Source organism: Eufriesea mexicana, unplaced genomic scaffold (assembly GCF_001483705.2).
Source record: "Eufriesea mexicana isolate 0111107269 unplaced genomic scaffold, ASM148370v2 scaffold1589, whole genome shotgun sequence".
Taxonomy (NCBI): domain Eukaryota; kingdom Metazoa; phylum Arthropoda; class Insecta; order Hymenoptera; family Apidae; genus Eufriesea; species Eufriesea mexicana.
In genome coordinates, this window is record NW_016909703.1 from 158,591 (window position 1) to 186,107 (window position 27,517).

Below are 27,517 nucleotides of genomic sequence, written 5' to 3' on the forward strand. Positions count from 1 at the left end.
TGTATTTACGATCTCAATTTAACTCCTGACTATATAAAACTTTTTAATTACAACCCTTCGATCAACTCTTACTGTAAAAGGAAACCAGAAGCATCAATTGTAAATCGGTGATATCCCACTGAACGCGATCCAAATTTCATGTATATGTGTGAATATGAACGATGCATGAACTGATGTATGAATCATCGTATTTAGTATGTAAGAAGTTCAGATCATTAAAACCAAAGATGAGTAAAATAAAAGTAATATTACTTATTAAAAACCTAAAACCTTATCATTTACAGTCCTTTCCATGAAAAAAGAAATAAAAGCAGGAAGATCACTATTGTCTCATTTATCATAAAAATACGAATGCTACTTTTTGACCACCCCCAATATTAAACTCGCGAGTACGTTAATTTAATACAGAGCTAAAATATGATCTCTTCCGTACGAATAAAAAGCAGTAGAAATATGGTTACCAGGTATTCAACATTCGCTTTGACAATCCACGCGTGAAATCAGCGATTATGACACAAAGAAAAGCGAATTCCGCTGGAAATGCAGGTGCCACCCCAGTAAGAAATCCCGAAACGAAGTTTCCGATTCGAGGATAATTTTTCGTCGTCGCGACACGCGGATTTTTCGCTCGCAGGATCGATCTTTTTGCTCGTGGATGCAGGAGCAATAGTCGGAATAGGACGACGATAAATTAACGCGCGTATCTGCCGTCCCACGCTGCTTGCTCTCCCTTTCGCGACCCTCCTGCTGCTCCACGACAATTTCGTTTCACCCGAGTGCCACGGACAGCTCTCGTAAAGAGGATCGATCGCGCAAAACCTAGCCGCCACCCCCGTGTATTCGGCGCTTCCACCCCTCCGTGAAACGCTCGATCGATGGACCGAGTTTAGCATCCTCGATTGCCATCGATGAGATAGCTGAATATTTTCCACGTTTTAACATTTCGTCGCTCCGCGTCCTTCCCTTCGCGAGGGGTGGCTTTTGTTTCCTGCCAAGCTTCCTCGTTAATTTCGGACAAGTCGAGTTCCCGCCCTTCCTCGCGCTTCGATAGTAATTGGAGACCCTGGAGACGTGGCAGGAGGGTGCCTCGCGATTTCGGAAAGAATCAGAAATGGAGGACCGGGGTGTCGAGAAATGGAGACCCAGACGGGGAACCGGGGGGCGTTGAGGACCCTCGGTCTCGAGTTTAAGGAATATTACGAAATATAGGGTAAGAGGAAGACCTCCCTGGCCGAGGGAAAAATAGTTCCGTGTCAACGGTGGTAGTAACGAGGTAAAGGGAGTGATATAGAACGACAAAGACCAATCGCGATTCAGGGTTTTCCATGTTTTCGCGGTTTCAACCCCGTTGGAGGTAATAAAGTTCATGTAGGAAATGCAAGGGTTAATTCGAAACGCTGTAAGTTTGTAAGAAAAAATCGTAGCTACGTGATTCTTTTTTTGAATTGAAGAGAAAGGTTCGAATTTTAAGATAGTGTAAATGACATGTCCGAAAAAAATTTTTGCGAATCCGTGGGGGGCGTCGAATTTCGCTATCTTTCGTATCTCCAACATGCTATTGTGTTTAAAATGATATAGTAATAAGAGTGCGAAGAATTAAAAATCGAAATATGGTGCATTAAAATAGATGCTTCGAGATTTATTTTAAAGTAAAAATCACGAGTCTAGAATAATTTTTCGCGAAACTACAGTAATTCAAAGATCGACAAATTTTCGACCCAAAATTAACTACCCTTTAACTTCGTAATGCGATCAATTTGCGAGATTTATTAATAATTGAGATCTACCTACACTTTAATTACTGTATAAATTTTCGTAACTTTTAAAATAAAAATCACGAGTCTAGAATGATTTTTCGCGAAACTACTGGGGTTCAAAGATCGACAAATTTTCGATCCAAAATTAGCTACCCCTTAATTTCCTGACGCGATCAATTTGCGAGATCTATTAATAATTGAGATCTACCTTGCCTTAATTATTGTACAAATTTTCGAAATTAATTTTCATCTTTCGACTCTCGCAGGTCAGGGCAAAAATTCTCGATCTTGGATATTTAATACCATTTTATTCGAGGGTGCACTCGATATTACTCGACTCGGGGATTGCTCGAGCTAGATTCGAGAACGGGAACCATCGGACAATCTAATTTTACTCCATACTCGTCGGACAAATTCTTAGTTGCTCTTTGTTACACGCTGGCTAAACGGTACATTAAATCTACGCGACCCAGTTGCTCCGTTCTTTGTTCAGAAAGCGTGACTGCGTTGCGAAAAATCGCGACTCTGAATCAGCATCGAGTGACACGGGAAAAATTTTGGAAGCGGGGAATCTTGGCAGATAAGTGGGCGACGCTTGGCACGCCCGACGAGACTCGCCTCTGCCCATAACCTACCGCTAGACGATCCTTGATACGAAAATAAAAAATATGAATCCCAGGCGTATTTTTATCTCGAGTAACACCCGAGACAAAGTCCAACGATCACGTAAGTGCCGTAGGAATGCTGGATTGCAGCGAGTCAGAAATAAAATAATAATAACGACGCCAAACTCTCGGAAACTTTGGCACTCTAGGTGCTGATGGCCCTCGACGCTGATTTTTATCCAATGATGTCGAGCTTCGACGTTAAATATCGATTCCACCAATAAACGATTTATCCTGGTGCCCCTTTGTACCCTAGCGTTACAAACGACTCACCACGGGGCCCCTTTGTGCCGCCGCGTTATCGCCGCACCTGGGCTACCAGCGCCAATTTTTGGAGCCCGAAAGGACACGGAGAAATTTCCGAATTTTTTCTTCTTCGTCATCCAAAATAAGTACTCTTCGCGTGCCACGTTTGACCAAGGGGTCGATAATTATTACTCCGCGACTGGGTTCCCTCCGCGAAAATTCCGCTCCCGCGACGCGTGTTCCCCGTTATTTGCATATCCACGAGTGGATGAGAAGGGATGGGACGCAAGCTGCAGCAAGACACAGGAAGAGAGGGAGAGCGAGAGAGAGTGAGGAGCCGATAAAGGGGTGGAGAACGCGTCGCGTCGCGGCGTGGCTCGGCGCGAGGGGTGGGTGAAGAGAGCCGCAGGGGCGGAGAAAGAATCGCGACCGCTTTAAAGTAAGATTTTTCCCGAGCAATGCTTTCGAGCGGCCGCTTTGAGAAAAGAGCGACCGCGGGTTTAATTAACTCGGGATTCTTCAGCCGCCGGTGGGGACAAAGTTGAGGAAGCTCGGGGGTGGGTGGGTGGCAGACTTTTTCAAAATAATTACGCGACGATTCTGCCGCGAGACACAGAGCGAGGATGCCTCTCGTCTGTTCCGTCGATCGATTTCAGGAATCGCGACAGAGTCGCGTGGTGCAGGTTCCATGGCGTTTCCGAGACGTTAGGGTGTCTCGAGGCACGTCGCGTGCTTGCAAGCACCGTTTATCGGGGTGAAAGGAACGACCACGGGGCGAGCAGACGAAGGATCTTTCGTTTCAGTTTATTTTTTTCCACGTTTAGATCGATTCGATTTATCGACCACGTTGTTCCCTTTTACGAGGCGATTTAGGGGTAGTTACGGGGTTGATGGAGAATCTTAAAAGAGGAGATTAAATTTCTATAAAATCCTAAAGACAAAAATTAATCCCTCCGCTTCAAGAATTCTTTCAGTTAGTACCTACAAGTTTTCCGATAGCAAAAATTTTGTTTTCCAGAAAGAATTATACAGGGTTAGGTTAGGTTAGTAGTATATTAGGTATAGCATTACAACAGCGTCACCATGAAAATAGTAATAATGTATTTCGATTTTATTTTTAATTCTATTTTTATCAATACAGACAGAGGGATTGCTAAGATCAGGACAAAACAAATTCACAAATGCGAATAATTTATAATAATTTACATAATATAATATAATATAGGAATAATAATTTATACAGGGTGGGTCACCACGTATTGCTATCTAGATATACGTCATTATTATTATGCATAGAGAAAAATCTTTCGGATGAAGTTGAATGGTTTCTGATGATACTAGTTATTTTGTAGATAGGGGTATAAAGGACATATGAAGGTCATTAATATTTCTTTAACTGAAATCATATATATAACATAAATAGGTTAATACTTTTTTGTAAAGAATATAAAGGAGCATTAGTTGATGTAACAAAAAATATATGATTCCATTTCAAAAAATATTAATGACCTTCATATGTCCTTTACACGTCTATCTCCAAAAAGCTAGTACCATCAACTTCATGTGAAACATTTTTCGCTATACATAATAACAATGACGTATATCTAGATGACAATACGTGGTGACCCACCCTGTATAAATTATTATTCCTATATCATATTATATAAATTATTATAAACTATTCGCATCTGTGAATTTGTTTTATCATGATCTCAGCAACCCCTCTGTCTCTACCGATGAAAATAGAATTAAAAATAAAGTCGAAATACATTATTACCATTTTTATGGTCACGCTGTCATAATAGTATTTCGTTAATTTCCGGTATTGCGAATACTTATGTACGATTCCCGAACAGAGTACTCCTGAACACAGTAGTTAACAAACCCGATAAACTTCAGGGAACCACTAGGGCAATACGTAACCCACCCCGCTTTCTAGGAACTTTCCCCCGACAATTCGTCGGAAACTATCAACAACTACGCACTGCTCACCCTTAAGTATTCTTCTCCGAGCACATACGTCCCTACTTTCACGGGTTTCGCAATTCCCATTGCTCCTCGTGCATTTCTTCGAACGGTTAAAATACCTCGTTCTTCGTCATAACCTAACGTCAATCGATATTCCACGACGTTTACAAATGTGGGGGTCTTCCCTCACGGTCGTTTGATGTCAGCTGGTCGCAGGTATCTTCGGTGATGACGTAACTAGAAGGGTCGAAAGCGTTTCGTCCTGGGTCTGCTAGCGAACTCATCGGTAAGGCTACCCTAGCAGACCCTGCCTTAGACACACTGGGATACTATTGGAAGGTCGGGAAGTTACATGTAGGATATTCTTAGACACCGTTAAGGCACGATGGTCGAAGTGCTCCTATAGGGAACACCTCGCCAGGTACAAAGGTCCCGTTAGAGTCTGATGAGTCTTAAGAAGTCGAGGCCAGGCCACGTGAGGTAGCCTCGCGCAACCCCGGTTTTCCCCATTGTAAACTGGGGGTGACGCGTCCGCGGTCACCTCTAGGGAAGGGTCCCCGCGTGGGTGACCCTTCGGAGAGCCTAACCTGAAGGAGGAATCCCTCCTACCCTGGAGCGTTGCGTGGAGGGAGTTTTCTCCTCCTTCGAGCGAGGTCCTTGCCTTCCAGACAGGCTTAAGAGGCCTGCTGGAAGATAGAGGCAGAGTTAAGATAGCCTTAGAGCGAGCGTTATTGAGAGTTGTCATTGCGAGTTATTGTAAAGCGCTGCGTTCAGTCAGAGTCGAGTCGAAAATACAGACTGAAACCAATCCAGTCTCTATTCTGCAGTAAATCTGAGTATTCGAAGTACTCTTCAGCGAAGTAGATACTGTGTGACATATATATATATAGGAACTGGAGGTTTTTCGACCTCGAATCCATATAGTGGCGAGGGCGAGAATAATGATGGTCGCTAGACAAATATAAAAATTACAAAAATATAAAAGATACCATATGTTTCGTCCGAATCTTCTTGTCGACCGTATGAAAAATTCAGGCGAAGGTTTACGTCGTTCTAAGAACGTAAACTATTTTTGAAGGTTTAAATATAATTTAATTACGATATATCTACAGCAATTTACAATATGTCTTAGCGATATGCGTTCTACCGTGGTGTCGTTTGTGTTGTTTTCATGTTTGTACTGTCTGTCGTCTTGGTGTCGTGTATTTTTATATGTTCGTCTGTTGCTGCCATTGCCTGTCGAGATGTCTAAGTGGTGGGTGTGTTTTTTCTCCTATTGGCGGCGTGTTCGTTGGAGGGATGTACAGGAGGTTCGGAACTGGTAGATGGAAGTGGAAGTTTAAACAAATTGTTAATTTGTTTAGGTTTGGGAAATTCTAATTCTTTTACGGGGGTTGACTCGGGGGGTTAGTTTCGGAGGTCGAGGTGTCCGCGAATCGTGGGACGCTGGTTATAAACGAGTAAACCATCGTCCCTTCGATTCGGGTCCCTTGTTCTTGAGGGTATGCATGGAAATAGGGATAAGGTAGAGGTCTGGGTTTTTCCTGATGGAGGTAGAGGTTCGAAGGATGTTAGTTAAAATGTCTAATTGAAGGATTCGCGTCTTTATGGAGGATCGTAACGGTCTGTGAATTGGGAATGAGTGTAAGAATGAACACCATAATTTCTCTGCAGGAATAGTTCATGCTCGACGATCACTATGACCGTCGCGATGGAATTAAATCGACATCCATCCAGAAAGGAAACAGCGATGGACGAAGAAGAGAGAAATCGCACGCAATGGAGGATCGAGAGTAACTGCAGGGGTGAGCGAAGGGGAGGGAGAAGAGTTAAGGGTGGCGAAAGACGCGGTGCAAACATATGGAGGGGTGGAGGAAGAAAATATGCCGGTTTTGATCCACGCTGAGACGCGACTTTGATTCTCTCCGCCGGATAAAAGGGTTCTCGTCGAAGGACGGACACGAGTGGTGTCGTTACTCCCTTTCCGCGGCAGGCTTCGCAACCCCTGTGAATTCTTGCTTGAAAGGGCTCGATCGCTGAGCCTCCGCTTCCTCTCTAGTGGGACTTCTTCGCGAAAACGTATTCGCGAATCCGCGTTTAATTCTCCGTCGATTTGCAATGTCTCCGATAATTATTTTTGCCTTCTTCCTTGATCCACTTCTTTCCTTGGGGTTAATCAACGGTATTAAGGGGCCGCTGAATTTAACTCGAGTGGGTGTCGATAATTCAAATTTATGGAAGATATCTTTTGCAAGATTGACATCTCGGCAGTGACGAGTCCAAAATTATTTTTACTCTTCATAGTTTTTATTTTATTTGTTTATGCAGTAGCATAATTCTCAATTATACTTAACACGTTGAATGCCACGTTAGATTCACAGGGATTGCTCGTGGCGCCATGATGAATTTTATATTATGCGATACATATAATTTTGAAATATTATCTGCGATATATAGGTTACAATGTATAACCATGTTTGACATGTTAATTGTAACGGGAGTCACTATTGAATTAACGATGGTAATAATAAAAATTTCTAAATGTTGACATTTGTTTAAATTATATATATTTCTATCAATTTTGACGGTGGGTCACCGGTGGCCCCCATGGTATTCAACGTATTAACTCTTTGCACTTGATGATCTTCAGTCACAATTAGATACAATTTCGAAGATCGATATTAATTAATATACCAAATTTAAGATAATGTAACTGTATGCAAATAATTCTACGTTTTAATTATTACTCGATTTCTTAGTTATTACTAAACAAAATATCGTCAGCTTTATGGTAGAAAATTTTTGAACCCCTACTCTTCTTTAGCCAAAAAATCATTGAGTGTAAAGGGATAATACTATACTTATATTCTTAACAAGTTCTGTACCACGTGTACTATTTGTGGTACACGCAGACATTTTTTAATGCATTGTAAATATGTTTTATGAAAAATTTAATTCCGTAAAATCAGAATATCAATTTCTAGCCAAAACAACAAACATTGGCTTGGCACAGGTAATTTTATTAATAATCTTACTAATAATCTTATTTATAATATTCTCATAATTCTTATACTCTCATTACAGTATAATTCTCAACTTTTAAATAATAGTTACGTGAATATGTAATTTCCAGGTCACACGTTGACATAGAGGGTTAATACCTACGCATGGTCTCGCTTTTTTCATTTTCGAGAGTCCCAAAATTTTCTAAACTGTATTTAATTAAAAAATCGAAGTGTATGAAGGAAGATGAATGAAGGAAGACGCACTTTACGAGACGGGACAATTACAGTGAGCTTTTTCGCGCGACAAGTGCGCAACGGCGACTGCAGTAAGCTCCGTTGCATCATCGATCGACGGTCGTCACGCAGAAACGAAATTCACGCTTGACTTGCAGATCGTTCGAACGATTTTCCGGCTTGATAGGGAAGTGTGTCGCGCGAAGACTTGCGGAGCTCGGCGAGTAATCCACACGATTGCGCAAGTAGAAAACGTACCCCTCAACGCGTCGAATTAAAAATTCCTACTGGGACATCAGACCATGTCGTTCATCGATCTCCTTTTGTTCAGAAAAATTCAACAGCCACGAAAGGAATCTCTACGATTCACCGAAGTCCCCAACATTGAAACCAAAATCCAAACGGAGAATCTCACCTACTTCCCCAACACACTGATCACTCTCCTAGACCTTATATTAGTAGCAAGTAGCAACTAGCAAACATCAGAGCTCCTCCTCCGAGTAACTCTCAGGATTATCAGCCTTTTGCTCGCCATTTTGAGACAGCCGTCGAGCCGGCGGTGAAATTCGAGGCTCCAGCTAAGAGTCGGGTAACAACTGTCTTAACGAAGTAGACGGTGGAGGAGGGAAGACGAAAAAGAGAGGAAAAGAAAGGAAAAGAGAGTAAAAGAGCATCGATGTTCGCGACGGAAAGCGGCGTCAGCTCGAGTAGCCGGTATTCTTCGCGGGGTGGCTCAGGGTGGAAGGAGGCAGCGGCGAAAAATTAGAGTCTTATTAGGGTGAACCCGGTGAAATCGAGCTGATACAGAGACTGTGCACCGGGACGAGGCAGCAGGTGAAAGATGGCGGGGTAATTCGAGGGAGTCGGACGGACCAAGACGAGCGTTAACGTCGCGGGGATCCAGAGATGATCTCGGGGGATGAATAGAAACGATCCTGTTTACCCCTTCCACGCTGCGGCCAGCGCGACGTAAATTTTTACAAGCACCTTTCCTCTCCTCTTCGCGATTCGACGAATCAGTCCGATTTACCCTTGTAGCGGCCATTATTCCTGTACATATATACACTCCGTTTCCTATATATAATAACTGTGGTAGTGGTTGTCATAGAATGTGTGGTATGAGTGCGAGGAATGTTTGTGTGGAAGAATGTGTGTGTGACGAGTATGACAGAGAGTCGCGAAAAACAATCAGTAGGTGAATGACAGTCATTACAAATAGACGTTGTGTACGAGAGAGTCTTCGAGAGATTATATCCCAGGTAAAAGCGAATTTATTTTACGAGTTTTAATTATAATTAATATCGTGCTGATATTGTGTTCAATAAATATTCTTATCAGTTTATACATTTACTCACAATAACTTCTATATAACTTCCAGACCTTCCTTATCTAAGACAGGGCCTGATAGGATTGGAGCCATCGATCTCATAGTTTAACTGTTCATTTGTAATTTTTATACGTTTTCGATTCTTTCTTGTATGTATTCTATCGTAATTATACTTAGCGAATTAAATGAATGTTAACATTATGGCATCTGGTGGCACCACGATGGTGTCATGCGAAAACTATCGAGCAAATGCCGATGACACCACGTTGGTACCATGCGCGAATGATGAGTCAGTTTTACCGGTGCCAAACAAAAGAATCCCAATTCTTAGGTTATTAGGTTATTCTTCGGTTCCCGATTTTTAGGACGGCATAGTGTTAAAAAAGAAAGAGTGGGGGGCCTGCTAGGTAGCCTTAATGACGAGTCCACTAGTAGGCCCAGGACGAAACGCATCCCTCTCTATTCCTTTGCGTTCTATCTGTTACCTATCATGGCGCTACGACCAAGGTGATACAAACTGGCAGCACCGTGGGAACCACGCGAAGACATCGCGATATCGTGGGGGACGACCATAACCCCCCGTCAGATTCGCCATTTCGCGAGAAAAAGATTAAGTATGTACCTGTTCGTTTTCTACATTCATTCCTGAAAGCACTGAGCATCCTGAATCAACCTAACCAACCTTGGAGAGGACCCTCTACACCTTTCTTTCCTCCTCTTTTCCATCCTCTCTTTATTTCCGCCACCTTTCTTCCCCTCTTCAAGAAAGCAGGAGGAAATTCCTCGCTCTTGTTTCTACGCTCCAGAGTTGCCTTCGTGTCCTCGCTCAACGATCGCTCGAAATCCGACGCTGGAATAAAGCTCATCCCGACAATGGATATCTTTTCACGGAGCCGATATCGTTCCAGGGGGTTTTCCACTATCCAAATCGGCAAACTAGAGCTTAATTAAACCCCCCGGATACTCGATATTGCTCTAATCTTTCGCCGAGTTTCGAAGCCGCCCGGGATTTTCGACGCCTCGTGGAACGGGGAAGATTGTTATTCGAGCTCGCGATTCATGGGATCACCGATTGTCCAGAAGAATCTGGGGTACCGACGAATTTCCTGGTAAATTTTCGAACGATTTCTTCTTTCCGGATCGGTAGGAGAAGATCTTGGAGGATGGATAGAGGCTCGCTGTTCTAGAATCGGTTCCATGTCATGGAAATCGACGAAACAAATAGGAAACGGGTTAAACAAATTACCCAGAACTCGTTTCGAGTTTAGAGTATGAGGTTTTAAGGTTTCAAATCCCAATTAACGCCGCTAGAGACGCATACGGCGCATCGATTCAATTACCCGAGTAAACCGCTGACGCCATTATTGCGGTTTTATTTTTCCGCCGTCGGACAAAACGCCTTGGAAGGACAAACGAAGCTATAAGCGGGGTATTAGCTCCTCGAGACACGGGATTTTAGAACAACGAAGAAGCTTAACTGCACGGGGTCGTTTTTTATCAACCCCTTGCGCAACTAATTGCGGAAAAATTATACGCGCTGGTTGTACTTAACCCTTTGACTACGGCAGCCATGTTACACGGTAGGAATCCATTTGCGATGTACACCGAGAACGGTGAAATTTTTCATTAGGTATGCATTTCTGAGAAATTATTGCATGTTCGAGTAATAATCGAAACACTGTATTCCACTATATCGAAACAAGGTTATTTATTTCTTTGTATTTTGCATTAAATTGTTACTGTACATACTTGAAATTTCTCAGCAGAAGGGACTTCGAGTTCGCGATCTATGGGATCACCGATTGTCCAGAAGAATCTGGGGTCCCGACGAATTTCTTGGTAAATTTTCGAACGATTTCTTCTTTCTAGAATCGGTTCCATGTCATGGAAATCGACGAAACAAATAGGAAACAGGTTAAAGAAATTACCCAGAACTCGTTTCGAGTTTAGAGTACGAGGTTTTAAGGTTTCAGGTGCGCACAGTATCACAAGTGCAAGATTTCTAAGCGCCTTTAGGCGACCACAGTAGTCAAAAAGTTAATTTGGGGTGGGGGTGTTGTGACGGCAATATACTATATGGAAGACGTGCCTTACCGTCCTTTTTGAGGATTAAGAAATTATAAATCAAAGACAAGGACTATGGACAGCAATACTTGGAACCAGACCCAACAGACGGGATGCACATACGACTGACCTGTCAAAATGTTAAACAGATATACACATAAATCATAAAACTAAACAATATCAAAGGGAAACTAGGTTCTTGACTGAAAAATTTAATTTTATTGACATTTTCGACTAACATCGTCTTGAGCTAATTTTCTTGCATAAATAATACAGGAAAATCCTATTGAATTGCTACAGCCATTTCAATTCTAATAGGTTTTTGACTGAAAAATTTAATTTTATTGACATTTTCGTCTAACATCGTCTTGAACTAATTTTCTTGCATAAATAATACAGGAAAATCCTATTGAATTGCTACAGCCATTTCAATTCTAATAGGTTTTTGACTGAAAAATTTAATTTTATTGACATTTTCGTCTAACATCGTGTTGAGCTAATTTTCTTGCATAAATAATACAGGAAAATCCTATTCAATTGCTATAGCCATTACAATTCTAATAGTTTCCCTCTCCTAAACCAAAATCCTTCCAAAACTCCTTGTCCAATCTAAAAATTTTATTTTTCCTTCACTCAAAACCGATCACAACCAGTCATCGCGAACCTAGATTAAAATTATGTTTCGAGAATAACAAATATGCTAAGATTAAATCTACGCTATTCGAAAAGGCAGCACGATTAAATTTTAAGTGAAAATACAGGTTTGATTCCGATCTTTCCTTCCCCCCATTTTAGCCAGCGATTTTTCCTCGAGGAAGGATAATTGTTATCAAGAGAGCGGCAAGAGTAGACGCTCGTCAACCCTTTTCCACGCTGTTCTCGTACTAGCCCACGATGTATTCCCTCATTTGTTCCTGCTTCTTTGTTAACGCTAAATCCCTCCTCATTTGAAAGTCTAACTACCTGCAGGCACTCCAGAGCTTTCCAAGGCGTTTCTTGCGTCCTCGCTGAGCAGAACGATCCATCTCACTTTCTGTCCGCCCTTTCGCCTCCTTTTCCCTCGTCCTCCTCTGAATTATGATTTTCACTCATCGCGGTTTATCGTCGTTCCGCTTTTTCCACGGATTCTGTGGTCAGCTTCGAGCAGTCCGCGATGATAGGCGAGTCTAGTTTGCGAAATTGGGCTTTCGAGCGATCCCGAGTGATTTCGAGTCGGAATTCTGTCAAAGACGTTTCACGTAGTGCTTTCTGCTTTTCTGATATATACAGATCCAATGTGGGAACGGATAAAAGAATGGCGAGAGGTTTAAGTTGTTACTCTATTAATTTTGGATTTTTGTGAGCTTTCCTGGACTTTGCTGAACTGTCAAAGTATAATTTTTCAAATATTTACCTGCGGTGCATTTGGGCCCTTCAGAAGAAGGATTTACCAAGCGAACGTTGTACACCCGAGCAGTGAGAGTTATAGACTATCATCGACACTAAACACAGATAAATTTAAACGAAGATTCACTGCAATCCAAAGAACGGAACCGGTATCGAGGAAAATTCGCAGAATTAACCCTCTGCACTCGAAGATTTCTTTGCTTCGAATACATAAAAATTCGAGACATTTCTTACATTTTTCTAAGTCCTATGATGTCTAACTAAATGTTAGAATTAATATTAATTAACCACTCGCGCTAGAAAGACGTGCCACGCACGTCGTAATTCTTTTGTCGCAGAAACATTGTACCATTCTGGCACACGCGTCTGTGAATTTATTGGTAGCACAAGTGGTTAAATTTATAATAACTAAAATGGAAAAGAAAAAAATTGTCTCTATATCATATCGATATTTCATATATAATTACTTCTAAATCTCGTCACATATAATTGTAGACACATGGGTGGTTGTTAAATAATATAAAACTATTTATTAGCCATAAAATAATACACAATATGCGGTGACGGTAAAAACTACGAATATAGATAGGTATATTTCAACTAAACTCTTACGACTACGACACAATTATACCTAACAACACGATAACAACTCATAACACGACTACAACCAACTCTCCAGCACTGTCTCCCAAGAAGAAGCGTCTATCAAGAATCCTCCCTCACGAATCCTCTCTCAACCATTTCTGCCTTCCTTATATATTTCCTAAAAAGCCTCCCCCAACACGACCAAATATGGTCATGCTAAGGGCCTGACGCATCGCAGGGGTCTTTCCGAATGACCTGGCCCTCGAACCCTCGGTGACTTTCCAAACCAAAGTCACCTACACGCGATGTGGGCATTCTGCGATACTGCATAATTATTTCTAAATCTCGAGTGCAAAGGGTTGCAGGTCTCTGTAGAAACCTGGCCAATTCACAGAAAATAAAAATGACAGACAAGCTTTTTACACTCAAATGCATATACTCAAACGTAATCGCACTGACATACACATTGGTAGTGGGATTTTCCTAAAAACGATTTTCCACGATTTCCATTGCGATTCGTCTAACTCGCGTTGCCAGAGGAAACTGGTAGCGTCGTCGTTTCCTCCTTCACCCCGCGCGCTTCCGGTTTCGTTGGTTCTAACGGGCGTTTCGCGTGGCCACGCGGTCGTTTCCGTTCCGTCGATCGAGCCAGACGCTTTTATAACAAGCCTTTCATACGAAACGACGGAAAAACGAAGGCAGAGGTGCACCGGGGTGGAACGGAAAACGCGGCGAATTAATACGTTTGATACGGGCTATTTCACTTCCGATTGCGCGAACGCTGATTGATTTAAAGCGATCTTGCCCTCGGCCGACGTTCCCGTGCCCGCCATCGCGCTACCCCGTCAGATTTAATTACACGGAAACGCGTTTCCATCGGGGAAAACCAATGAAAGAATCCGTCTTTTGTTGACGGATTTTTGTTCCGTTTGTGCAAGAATTTTCACCGCGCTTTGAAGAGCCAACGATGTTTACGTGACGGGAAAAATTGGGAGAAAGCAATATATCTAATAAAACTGACAATTCGCGGGAAAAATTGACGAAATCGTTAATCGATATCAGAAACTGTTCGGAGTGTCAAAGAAAACCAACATCGAGGTACCAAAACGGCGAAAGCTCGATCAAAGTTCTATCGTCGTTTGCTACACAGAATTGTTTATTCCCTTGTGCGAAGTTAGGCCACGGTTCTCGGTGTCCAGCGTGATTTGCCACTTCAAAGAGACACCATTTCATTGAACCTAGCGCTGGAACTGCGTCACCAAAGTTCGCGCGAATCGTACAGGGTGTCGCTAAAATTTCCACTAACGGGAAAACATACGGACTGGAATAGGGAGTCCAGGTTTCAAACTGGAGTCAATATACTGCCAACTAACTACTGTCAACGGATCTATCCGCTTTGCGACTGACAGCTGCGTTTAAGAATTTTTATGGTAACCGAGATACACGTTAACGCTGCGATCTCTGAACTCGGGCGCCATGTTCTCCCGCGAGAAGCGATAAAAATCCATGGCAGTACCCGAATAAACGTAAAATGCAGTAAATCGGCGAAGGAATAGTCGAAGATTAATTAATTAGGCAGAATAGCCATGGTACACGCTGTTGGGGACATAAGTGTCATATTGACAATAGGCATTTGACTAAAGGCAAAGTGGAGGAGGTGGTAATGTTTAAGGGTACATCGTGCCCAACCCCCTTTTGGTACAAGACAGCTAAGAGGGGCTGTTACCTCTTAATAAAATAACGATTCGGTCCATATCTGACCTAGGCATATTCTTACATATATGCTGGATACGAAAGGAACGTCGTTATTAGATTTTATTTTGTCGTGCCAAACGTGGGAGTATTGGCACTTCGGAAGTCTGCCATTGATATTAAAGAACTATGCCACAGGACTAGCGAAGCTGCGAAGTAAACGGGACTAAAACCGCTTGTCCCCGGTTCCCTCCGCTTCACCTACCGGTTTTTCGATCATTCGCCGGTTAACGATCGAGTTTATGCGCTCGAATCGCGAAATTCCGCGTTGGTTGTGCGTCCTTGTGGGAAAAATCAACGCGATTCCCGCGGTACTCGCGGGGAAGCATGCAGATCGGCGGGTTTCGGCACTGCTGGAGCGCGAGCCTCGCAGGAAATTGACTCGTGCCTAACGAACCGAGAAGGCTCGCGGAGTTCCGTCAAAATGGCCTCCACGCGCAACCAAACGCTCCCCCCTGATACCTGTTCCGTCGATTAGAGCCTTCGAACTGCAGCTGGACGTGACGTCCGCTCGTAAAAACCGCGAAACGAAACGGAAATCTGCGTCTATCCGTTGCAGATGATGCTCCCCGTTTCGACAGCGTGAAATTGGCTAAGAAATGCAACGTTTTGAGAGAGAAACTCGCGACTAGACCAAGTATTTCGTGCAACTTCGATGGCAAATTACACAGCTGCGTCCGCGAACAGGTAATTATTTCTTGGTAGAGAGTAATGGGTTTTTAAATTGTCGGTAACTAGACGATTCGCGGAAGACTGTGCACAGTGTGCACGCGGAGTTTATCGCAAAGCAGCGTTCTTACTAGAAACGAAAAATCGTTTTGCTACTTAGCACATATCCTTCCCACTGACCATTCGCACAAAAGAATCCCACTTAAACCCGAGAATCTTAATTAATATTGAATCGGTGGCTATGCCAAGTATCACGCGCGACTCCGCGACAGAAGGAGCCGATCCTTCCCGTGAACGGGATCTACGGTAATTCGAAGTAAAATAAATTTGAAACATCTTCACTCACCTCGGAGGATCTGGTACAGGAAGACCTTGATATGATCGGGACTGAGATGCTGAGGGCTGACGATGATCTTGTGCAGGTCGCTCTGAAGCAGCTCCGTGATCACGTATCTGTGCGGTTGCTCGTTAAGGAATTTATGAACAATCATCGAATGTTAACTGAAATTAAAGCTCGTCGAACGAACGAGCCTCGATTACCCGCTGATTCTCTCACGGCGTCGTTTACACGACTCCAGACGACTCGCGATAAAACGAACCAACGAATATTAACTCCCTATGTTCCCAGTTCGATAAAACCAGCTCGAACTATCGAAGCTAATCGCGAGGGTACACGCGCGGGAATCAATTCGAACGACTCGCCCGAGACCGGTCCCCTTTCCCGGCTTTCCTCCTCCTTTTTCCCCTCTTCGCGCAATCGAGGAAACGCTCGTCGCGCTTGTTACAGGCAGACGCCCGATACGGGCTGATAATAGCGCGAACATGCGAGGTAATTGAAGTTAAAGCTGGATTACACGGGTGGATGGATTATTATAGAATCGTTGACAGATAGGGGAGGATAAGATGGAAACGGCAGATACCGCTCGTTTATTTGGGAACAAGCTTCGGATTAGATTCGCGCAACGCGTTTATCCACTTTGTACGGCAGGACTCCTCGCTCGGGGTGTTTTTGCGCGTCGAGTTATCTCGGGGCTCGTTAGGGGTCGGGGTATCGCGATTTTTCTGCGCGTCGGTCAAGCATGATTATAAAATACCCGTGAAGGTATTTCGATGCGCATAATTAATACTCTGGAATTTTTCTAAACCACGCAATCTATCGGAGAACAGAATCTATAGGCTGGCTGGCTCGATAAAAGCGTCACCTGTTGATGCCAACGACAGACACAGTAGAAACTACTCTCTGGGCCAACCCACGCGAATCTTCTGGTTTCTAGGAGCACGTAAAAATCGCAATGGCGGAAACCGGAGTAAAACACGAGGGAGGAAGAAGAGGAGAGGGGAGAGGGAAGGAAACGGGGAGGAAAGTAATCTATGCGCGAAAAATAAAATGACAACGTGGATCAAGATCCAGGGATCGATCGGGGGCCGTGTCTGCAGGACGAAAACCTTGGCAATCAGGCGACTCTCGTTCCCGATCCGTCGGCTTAATGGATTCCTTCGCCGGCCTCGAACAAGTTAATCCGTCGAAATGAAGGGAAAAAAGGAGAAACGGGGGGAAAGGAGGGGAATAGAGAAGAGAGAGAGAGAGGAGAATCGAGCCCGATGACGTCGAGCCGTGACGAAAGTAGCTGGCCTTAATAAACCCGCCGGGGTAATTTACAGCGCTTGGCCCCGGCTTCACGGGGTGAAACTTCTTCGGGAAGTTAAGCCGCGGACAATGGCGGACGGAAGCCCGCGCTACCAGAAGCATCCACTCGTGTTAATGGAACTGCGCATAAAAGTCGCGGCCCACGCTCGCTTCGTTCGATTAATCGTGTCCACGTTCGGTTAACGGAATTCGGCGTTCCGGGGGTGCCACGTAGAGGGTGCACACCGTTGGGAGAGGAAGTGGAAGTGGCAGGGGAGTTGCTCGGGTCTCCTTCCAGCGATCCCACAGAGCACAATCGGCCATCGAATTATGAGAAACCGGGGGTGTTAAACTTCCTGACCGTCGGTTCTGATAAAAATCAGGACGCAGGGGAGGGGGAAAGATGGCAACCGTGACAAATGCGATCATGGGAGAAGAAAATGGATCAATTAAGAAATTGATTCGATAGTATTCGATACGATTCGAGACTTGGTGCATCGTCTTGGTTAACCACTTTGGTACGAGCGACGACTATAGTCGATAGCCAAAAATGAACACAAACAGCCGAGCGACGACCTAACCTAACCAGCCGACGATGAAGAACTTTTACTTTGGTTCTACAGTTCAGCTAGTAAGTTACCCTGATCAATGACCCTTTTTACAAGCCCTTAGTGGGAGTTATTACAGTACGGTTTTGATTCGAAGGGATTATCGTAGGCGGGATTAAGCAATCGAAGGCAGGGTATCCGATTTTACTAGCAGTTATTTTATCGTTCTCGAAAAATGAAGACTCTCGTCGCTGACTGACCGTCCGCGAGTCATGGGGGGTGGTCGTAAATAAATAAACCAGGCCCCGTTGACTCGGGACCCTCGTTGTCGCTGTGCATCGAAAAGTGTCTTTTCCTCTGTAGGGATACGTCCCTATAGATTCATGTAAGTAATAATATAATAAACCTATTTCCCAGATTTTTCGTTTTCTATTTCTTATGTTACGTTTTAATTTTTATAACTCCTAGACCTATACTAAATTAAAACAATAATTCTGAATTAAATTTTCTAATTTCTCATTTATCAAAATAAAATTGTGAACATTTGGAAATATCGTAATAAAAACATATGCTCTGCTGATTTGCATTACAAGTAAAGCTGCCTGTAACGCAAACAAGCTTTCAGGGCTTCGAAGATTTCCTCATCATAAATTTGTAAAAGAGCAAAACGGATTCGTCGTCGATACACGGTATGATGTGTCACGCGTGCACTATGGCTGCGGACAAGGTTTCGAGGCCGGTAAGCGCCGTACCGAAGTGGTTAAAACGATTGCACCAAGTGTCTTCTTATCCAAGGAAAAGAAACACGCGTTAATCCCGCGTCGAAATTGCCGAATGGACCTCGCCAGCTTTCATACACGATGAAACAGGGACCAATTTTCATTTCACACTGTTCAGCATTCGTCTCGCGTTGTTCCAGGGCAATTTCTCGGAATTCGTTTCACGCGGTTCCCCGAAAAATCTTAAACACCGTGTGGCAACGGCGTATCGGCCGGAGAAACGGGTGAAAGCCGCGCGATTAATCCGAGTGGCACACTGGTCGGGCTAAAAAGTCACGATATATCTTGGGGAAAAACAGCGGCCGTAAAGTTCGGCAATTACCAGAGTCACGGTAATCACAAGCACCCCTTGTCCGCAAGAAACTTATCGACCCCCTGCCGCAGCTCCTCTCCACGGTAATTTCGCGATAGAAAGAGAAATAAAGGGCGGCTCGATCGACGAGCCACGCCACGAAGAAAGGGTGGCAGCGGAGGACCAAGTTTCGCGATAAAAAGCACTGCGAAAGTTTTTGCGCCACCCGAACGATGGCCGCGTGCTCGGCTGGGCCGGAAGCGAAGGGGTGGCTGCATCCAACCGGGCCATCGCGACAGCCTCTTCCTCCGTTTCCGCTATAAATCCAACCTCTCCACCCTCTCTCCATCGATTCCATCTCGTTCAAGTTACCCTTTCTTTCCGATGTCGTGCTCGGCTTTCGAGTATTTCGAAGTGCGAGGATCGAAATGTTACTAGTATACTACATTCCCTACCCTAACCATGACCCGATCTAATTCTCAATAAAGGCTTGCAAATCCTCCATAAATAGACAGACATCCTTCGCATCCTTCTGAACCTTTACCTCCGGTACACCATTCCCTATATTCACCCCTGAAGACAGAATACAACATTTGAATCCCAAGCAGCGCCATCGCGCTCTTCAGATTTTGTATCCAAAAATCCCAGTACATTTCCAGCGCTATGGATAACTGACGAATGCTATCATTGACTATCGAAGTGGCGCTGATGCAACTTTATTGATGCACGTACGTCACACAGCATCAACTACTGTTCGCTTTCTTTGTCACATGGTGCTCTATGACCGGGCTAATAGGAAGGGACCAGTTCTACCAATAAGAGAAGCGTTTTACTCTACTTCTGCCATGATGTTAGAATGATTGGGTTGGTGGGGATTCGGTCCTACAAGTTTCTCAGATGACTTCTTTCGACATAAAATTAATTTTTCGAAAGCCACGCCAGAGTCCTGTGTGATTTAGCAGAGGTCTAAACACTCGAGAAACCACGTCGGATTCGCGATAGAGGAGTAGGTTAATGCGCTGCTTGAAGTGTCTTGGTCAATAGCACGTTTCAAAGGTATACTCCGGTAGTCGGAGAAGACATAGATTAAGAAGGAATGAAATTAGCCTGATAGAAAGGTACAGGAAATCGGCTGTGGACAAACGGTGTGTCTAGGGATTAAAGCACGCACACGATGAAACCAGTAATATCTCCTGGATTATTTGCCTATTCCCGCGATATTTTATACATCTCTATAATTGCTTACATTATACCGACATTTATTCCAACGTCGATATTACCATAATTCTCTTCCTGGTCTCCGCTATGAAATATTAAAACCTTTACCTACGAAATAAGGTACCGATCAGACCTTATCTCCTGTGACGACTATTCCGACTCGAGAAGCCAATTACTCTACCCATTCTGCCTGTTTATACGATAAGTATGCGTCTTCCTTTCCAAAATCCTTCGCTATACTCGCTCCCTCGGCCGCCATACTCGCGATTCATCCTCGATCCAGACGTGTCCTTCGAAATTTCGCTTCTATTTACCCATCTCGCGAGTACAGCGGGACGCAGAGACACGGAGAAGATATGTAATATATATAGAGGCACATGCAAGTACATAGAGAGAGAAAGAGAGAAGGCCAGAGGAGAATGAAATAGTATAATGGCGGAATGAGGTCGACTGGTAGGTTGGAATGCAGGTAGAGGCTGGCTGCGAACCTGGCGTGGTATGCAAGTCGACTGGTCCGGCTGGCTTCGGCCTGGAACACCTAAGCGCAGCCTTTGCCGACGTTCCACGCTTTCGAGCTGTCTCTCTTTTGAAATACGATCGATGGCCCGCTTCGTACGCGATATTTCCAAGTACCAGACGCGTCCACGAGGAGCCACGCTCACGGGCGACCGGATATTTTCGCGAGAATCGAGAGGTGCACGCTGCTCGAGGTCGCGGTGCCAGCGGTAACTCGCGGCAACCTGTTTCGAGATGCGAGGAAAGATCGATCGACTCGTTCCTTGACAGTGGGCGAACCGATCATGGGGAATTTCGGCCACGGGAAATGGCAATCGGCGAGCTACCACATCTGATGCTGGTCGTATCGTGGATCAACCGAATTTTCGAGGAAAGTCCATACCGATCACGCTGTCCAACAAATTTTCGAAGCCTAACTTTTTTTCTAATTCGTAATATTCGTTAGGTGATTATTCTCGCGAAGCATACCTTTATATACCGTAATCGAAATCGCACTGTCACCCTCGGTTTCCGAGAAATTCTCCGAATCATTCGTAATTTTAGATAAATACGAATGTTAGAAAGTGAACTCTCACTTAATTTTCGAAACGAGAATGACTCTTCTAACGTTTTCACTTCTCGCGTAATACTTAATTTTAGCAAAAAATACAGGAGAAATAAAAATATTTTGACGTACGTATAGGTATGAAATTTATCTTATGAAAGTGCGAGTGTAATTATAGTTTATAAAAATTATATAAATTATCAAATTTATTATTAATAACATTAAAATTGTCGATAGTAATTTGCTCAGGGCAAAAATTTATAATAGAAGTGGGAAAATTAAGAAATTTTGGGATATAATAGGAGAGAAGTAATTATTATGGAAATCGGAAATGTTCGGGATTTTCCGTCGATCTTCGGTCGATCGACGGGTATATAAAGGTCGTGTGATGGCTTAGGAACTCCTTTGAAGGTTCCTCCTTGGGCCGGACGGATCTTCCCGATTGGGCCTGGTTTGGGGGTGCCAAGGGGCTGACCACCGGTCAAGGGTGAGTGGTTAATGGTCGTTAATCATTATTGTGTGTATATATTGCATATATATATTTGCATGTGTATTTATTTTTGCAAATATATATGTATATATGTATGTATATATTTTTTTTTCTTTCTTTTTCCAGTATAAGTCGATTTTCAAATACGTCGTTAACTCGCGTCTCTAATTCCTGTCTTAGTCGTTATCCTTGAATTTCTAATTCCTGTTTTACCGTTTTCGTTTTTTCCCATTAATTTTATACTGCTTTTCTTATTTATCTCGTATTTGCACTAAACGCACCGGTATTTTACACACACCCATTCTTACTATAGGTGTTCAAATGACCCCTAGTGTTATATAAGTTATGCATAGAATTTTTCTCGGTAAAAAGTAAGTTAAGAGAAAAATGGAATGCGAGAAATTAAACAATCAGATAATATTAGAATTTAAAGGAAGTTAGATGAGCGAAAGGTATAACAACGAATGTACGATTTATAGAGTAAAATTTGAAAAGGGTCATTCCACCCTGCTTGATACGTCTAGTGTTAACCCTTTGCTCTTGAGAGGCGACTTTCAGTCACCGTTTAATAAATTTTTGGAGATCGATATTAATTAATATCTCAAATTTAAGGTAACGTAATAATGTGTGATTCAAATAATTCTACGCGTTAATTATTATACGGTCGTTTATTCGTCAGCTTTATAACAGAGAATCTTTGAATTTCTACCTTTCTCTAGACAAAAATCGTCGAATGCAAAGGGTTAATTTCCAATTTGTTTCCTTTCTCTTACATTTCATTCGAGCTTCGATACTTCGTCGTTTCATCAATGACATTTTCTCCTGTTCATACAGGATTCTATTTTTCGATTTTCTCATCGTTGCTTTCTTTTTTTCTATTATTCTAGCGGTTTGGGACAGTTCAAGATAGTTCAAACGTGCGGTCGTTTGGACTATTTTTTCGACTCGAGTATCGATAGATAGGATAAAGGATTCTTCGGCGTAACGAGAGACACTTATCGTTCGAACGCTTTACCAACAACGCATGATGCTTGGGAATCGACAACAGCGTCAAACGCTATCGCGAGGAATTGAATCAGTCTCCCCCTGCGTTGCCGTAAAAAAGAAAAAAGGGGGAAAAAGAAGCAAAAGGTGAAATTAAACCGAACTATCCTCCACGTTCCACGCTTTTCACTCGATTTCATTGATCGTTGAACGCCGACTGCGGTTCATCGTTCGAATTCCACCTAATCGTCCAAACGTCCTTTTCCGTTTTTTAAACAATCCCCAATTCGGCTACTTTCGTACCATCCCCCGATTTTTCTTTGCTAATTTCGAATCCTATTTTCGAGCTAAGAGAATAATTCACGAATAATTCAACGATTGAGATCTGGAAATAATAGATGATTTTGAACATACTGCGTGGAATATTTAGTACCAATCTTCTATTCGTATCTACTCCCAATCTGTTGCTAATTCTGGTATTAATTTAAAATTAGCGAGAATAGCAATAGTTATTCCCCAGATCCCAATCGAGTTTTAATTAACCCCTGGTCTTACGATCCTCTTAGAACCCATTCCAGTGAACTACTTGCTATCATCAGTCTGTCTCGTAACGTTGAGATATTAACAGGATTTCTATTGAATAATTTACAGTATGAAGAATAGAAACCAAAGTCGAACATCGAACAGACGTTTTTCGTTTACTCCGATTTCCATTTGATAATTCAACAATTTTTCCATCAAATTTCTCGCTGACCAATGGAACCAACATTCGCAGGATAACTAGGATAATTGCCAAGAATATGGGAAAGGACAAAGACACCATCGTAATTCCTGATTTCCTTTCAATTTTTCGATAATTCAAAAATTTCTGTACGAAATTTCTTGTTCAACAAACGGAACCAACATTCACAGGATAACTGGGATAATTATCCAAGAATATGGGAAAGGATGAAGAAGACAGAAACGAAAACGAAATCCCTATTTGCGATATTTTAAAAATATCTCTACCAAATTCCTCGTTGCCCAATGGACCATCACTCGTAGGATAACCAGGATAATTGCCAAAAATATACAAAAGGATGAAGAAGAAGAAGACGAAAACGAAATCCCTAAATTCTTTAAACCAACATTCACAGGATAACTGGGATAATTTTCAAGAATATAGGAAAGGACAAAGACACAAACGTAATTCCTAATTTCCTATCGATTTCCGGATAATCCAAAAATTTCTCGACGAAATTCCTCGCTGACCAATGGAACCAACACTCGTCGCAGGATAATTAGGATAATTGCCAAGAATATGAGAAAGGACGAAGAAGAAGACGAATACAAAAACGAAATCTCTAATTTCCTTCTGATATTCCAATAATCCAAAAATTTCTCGACGAAATTCCTCGCTGACCAATGGAACCAACATCTGCAGGATAATTAGGATAATTGCCAAGAATATGGGAAAGGACGAAGAAGAAGACGAAAACAAAAACGAAATCTCTAATTTCCTTCTGATTTTCCAATAATTCAAAAATTTTTCCACGAAATTCCTCGCTGACCAATGGAACCAACACTCGTCGCAGGATAACTAGGATAATTTCCAAGAATATGGGAAAGGACAAAGACACCATCGTAATTCCTAATTTCCTTTCAATTTTTCGATAATTCAAAAATTTCTCTACGAAATTTCTTGTTCAACAAACGGAACCAACATTCACAGGATAACTGGGATAATTATCCAAGAATATGGGAAAGGATGAAGAAGACAGAAACGAAAACGAAATCCCTATTTGCGATATTTTAAAAATATCTCTACCAAATTCCTCGTTGCCCAATGGACCATCACTCGTAGGATAACCAGGATAATTGCCAAAAATATACAAAAGGATGAAGAAGAAGAAGACGAAAACGAAATCCCTAAATTCTTTCTGATTTCCCAATAATTCAAAACTTTCTGCACCAAATTCCTCGCTGACCAAGAGAACCACACTCGCACGAAAATCAGAATAACTGCCAAGAAGTCGGAAAAGGACGAAAATGAAAACGAAAACGAGAACTCGCGAGGTTAGCCAGTGAAAATCTATCGGCGCGAAACAGAATGGCGCATTGATCGATCGTGACCTCTCGGTCGCAGCGATTATTTCGAATTCGCGACGAGATTTAATCGCGTTTGCGGCTCCATCGCGATTTCCCGGCTCGCTTTTCACCGGGCCGCGTGGATCGAGTGCCATCGAAACACTTTTAACCGCGTCGCCGTCAATCGCGATCGCGATCGCGCGGGAAAAAAGAGCCGGGGTGAAAAACCGACAGTCGTCATTTCTCTGGACGATCGGCCCGATGCGGATAAGCCAGTCGATCCGCGGCCGACGAGCACCGATTACCGATAGACTCCGGGATCCTTCGACAGCGACGTATCGCCGATTCCCGCTGTCCCGATCGTCCGACGATCCAGCAGATTATCGCGACGGATCGCGACGCGGAATTAACGCGTCGTTATCGATGTAAAAGGGGTAACCTTATCGCAGGGTGCGATCGGGCTTGCTGGACGCGTGTTCATAAAGCGAAGCGTCCCTCGGAGGAACGCCCACGCGACGAATCGGCGGAACGCGAGGACGGGAATGATCGATCGGATCGATGAGTTTTAACGCGATCCACGGATCTATCGCGGTGAAAGGTTGAGTCTCTGTTTAGTCGCGAGGATTTAAGAAGAGATTTTCGCCGCGTGTAGTGCGCGGCCGGCCGATCAGGATAAAAAGATCCCATTGTTCCAGACCAGGTAACGAATAGCACTTTCGCTGGGATTGGGTCCGCGATTGACAGTGTTTAATGGCTGACACGTGTCGCTCGATATGTGGGATTCTCGCGACGCTTATAAAGCGGCTCTGCCCTGTCTACGGTTTACTCGTGAAAGTTAAGCGGTGCTTGGAAATATAGAATTCCAAATTTTAGGAAATAATTTGCGATAATTTCTAAAAAGATGCGACATAAGTAACATTATACAATATATTAACCTTTTGCACTTGTCGATCTTTTCGTTACGGAAACATTGTTCTCCGATATTCTGCCATAATGTCGACGATATTTTCAAAACGGTAATTAAGAAGTGAAAATTAATTGCAAGACGTAGAACTATTTTACCGAGATATTCCACGCGTCGTTGGGCAATTTTGAATTCGAGATATTAACCCTTTGGACTAGAGAGGCCACTCTGAGTCACCATTTAATCAAATTCTAGAGATCATTATTAAATAATATCTCGAATATCGAGGTAAAATAGTTTAAAATAGGGTTAATTAATAACGATCTTTAGAATCGGATTAACCCTTTAAACTCAACGATTTTTTGGCTAAAAAAGGATAGCAGTTCAAAGATTTTCTACTATAGAGCTGACGATATTTTCTTGAGCAGTAAATAAAAAATCTATAATAATTAACACGTAGAATTATTTGATGTCCCAAACTATACAAAATTCCCAAAACTATACCAGGATTCCCCTACAACCCTTCTCTCCCCAATTTTTTGATACACTAAAATAGAACTGTGAGTGTTGGTTTCGTATGTGTGAATGGTATTAAGGTAGACTAAATGAAAGTGATTTGGTATGACATAAATATAATATGTTCGAGTGGAATCTAGTGTGAATATTGATAAAATATGTTTAGAAGAATGTGCCAGAATGAAACAGTTACGTGAGAATCGTGAAATAGTAAACACGTGTTAATAAGAGTGAGAAAGAGCGAGAGATAGAGAAAAATTTTCTAAATAGAGCGAATCTTTTTATTTAAAATATTATATTGCGAATTGATCTGAATATTTAAATATTATTATATAAATATATTAATTCGTTAACTCTTAAGAAAAGTACAAGAAATTAGTTTCTCCACTTCTATCCACAAGAACTTGTGGAATCGAAGCTTTTCTATGATATTGTGTGATCAACGATATTTTCTACCATAACGAAAATAAAAAAAAAAATTGTGGGTAAATAGATATAGAGAATTAATTTTAGAACGAGGGTAATTTCGTCAGTCGTTTTGAGCCGTGAAATGGAAGGAAGCTGCGATTGGTAGTCACCTGTCGAATAGCAAACAGTCGAGGGTATCATCTTCCCTTGCAGGCCTCGAATTTGATCACTGCGTAACAAGCCATTACGCTCGGCCGTTTATGCTAAATTTCAATGAAAGCTCGTCAACGAGGAGGCATAACTCCTTTTCGTGGCCATCGATATTCCCTTAAGGATAGCCCGAGCGCTCGCGCGCGCCGACGTTATTCTAATAGCACGGCTTGGACGGTAGTTAATCGATTAACTCGTGCGAACCGAACGCGGCTGCCAGCGTTGTCCAATTAGCATAGATTATCAATATTACCAGGCTGGACAAATATTTGCGTTATCCGGAGATCGCACCGCGAGATAGCGCAATTATCCGGAGCAATAACACGGCTCGCCGCGCGGACGCGGCCTACGCGATGCGAATTTTCGATCCTTCGCTACTTTCCGCGTCTCTGCCAACCAGAGGGCGATCGCAAATTTCGCGCCAGCGCGAATTTACGAGACGTAAAGCCGCGGGCTCCAGAGGAGAGTCGTAGATCGTGGTACAGGTCGGAACAGGTCGGGATTTCCTGGCTACTTTCAACGTTCTTACCAATTTATTTATAAATCCGAGTTAAGGCGGGATAAATTCGCGAATATTTAAATTTAAGCGCGAAAAATATCTCTCGGCTGTAATTTACTTCTATTTCGGCACGAATTTTTATTGGGTGATAAAATCTCTATCGATTGATGGCTCAATTAGCAGCACGACACGCGCGGGAATTTTTAAAAATATTTAATAATAATATTTATGTAATTATAAATATATAATTTATTGGT

The 27,517-nt window shown here is 42.8% G+C and overlaps 1 protein-coding gene across 1 annotated transcript in view; it reads right to left on the reverse strand.

Annotated features, from left to right (window-relative positions):
* Positions 1-27,517, reverse strand: part of nmo (serine/threonine-protein kinase nemo) — a 141,451-nt gene that overhangs the window by 65,294 nt on the left and 48,640 nt on the right. The window contains exon 6 of the mRNA XM_017901305.1: positions 16,005-16,111. Within this exon, the coding sequence (XP_017756794.1) occupies positions 16,005-16,111 (107 nt within the window). The remainder of the gene's footprint in view (positions 1-16,004; positions 16,112-27,517) is intronic.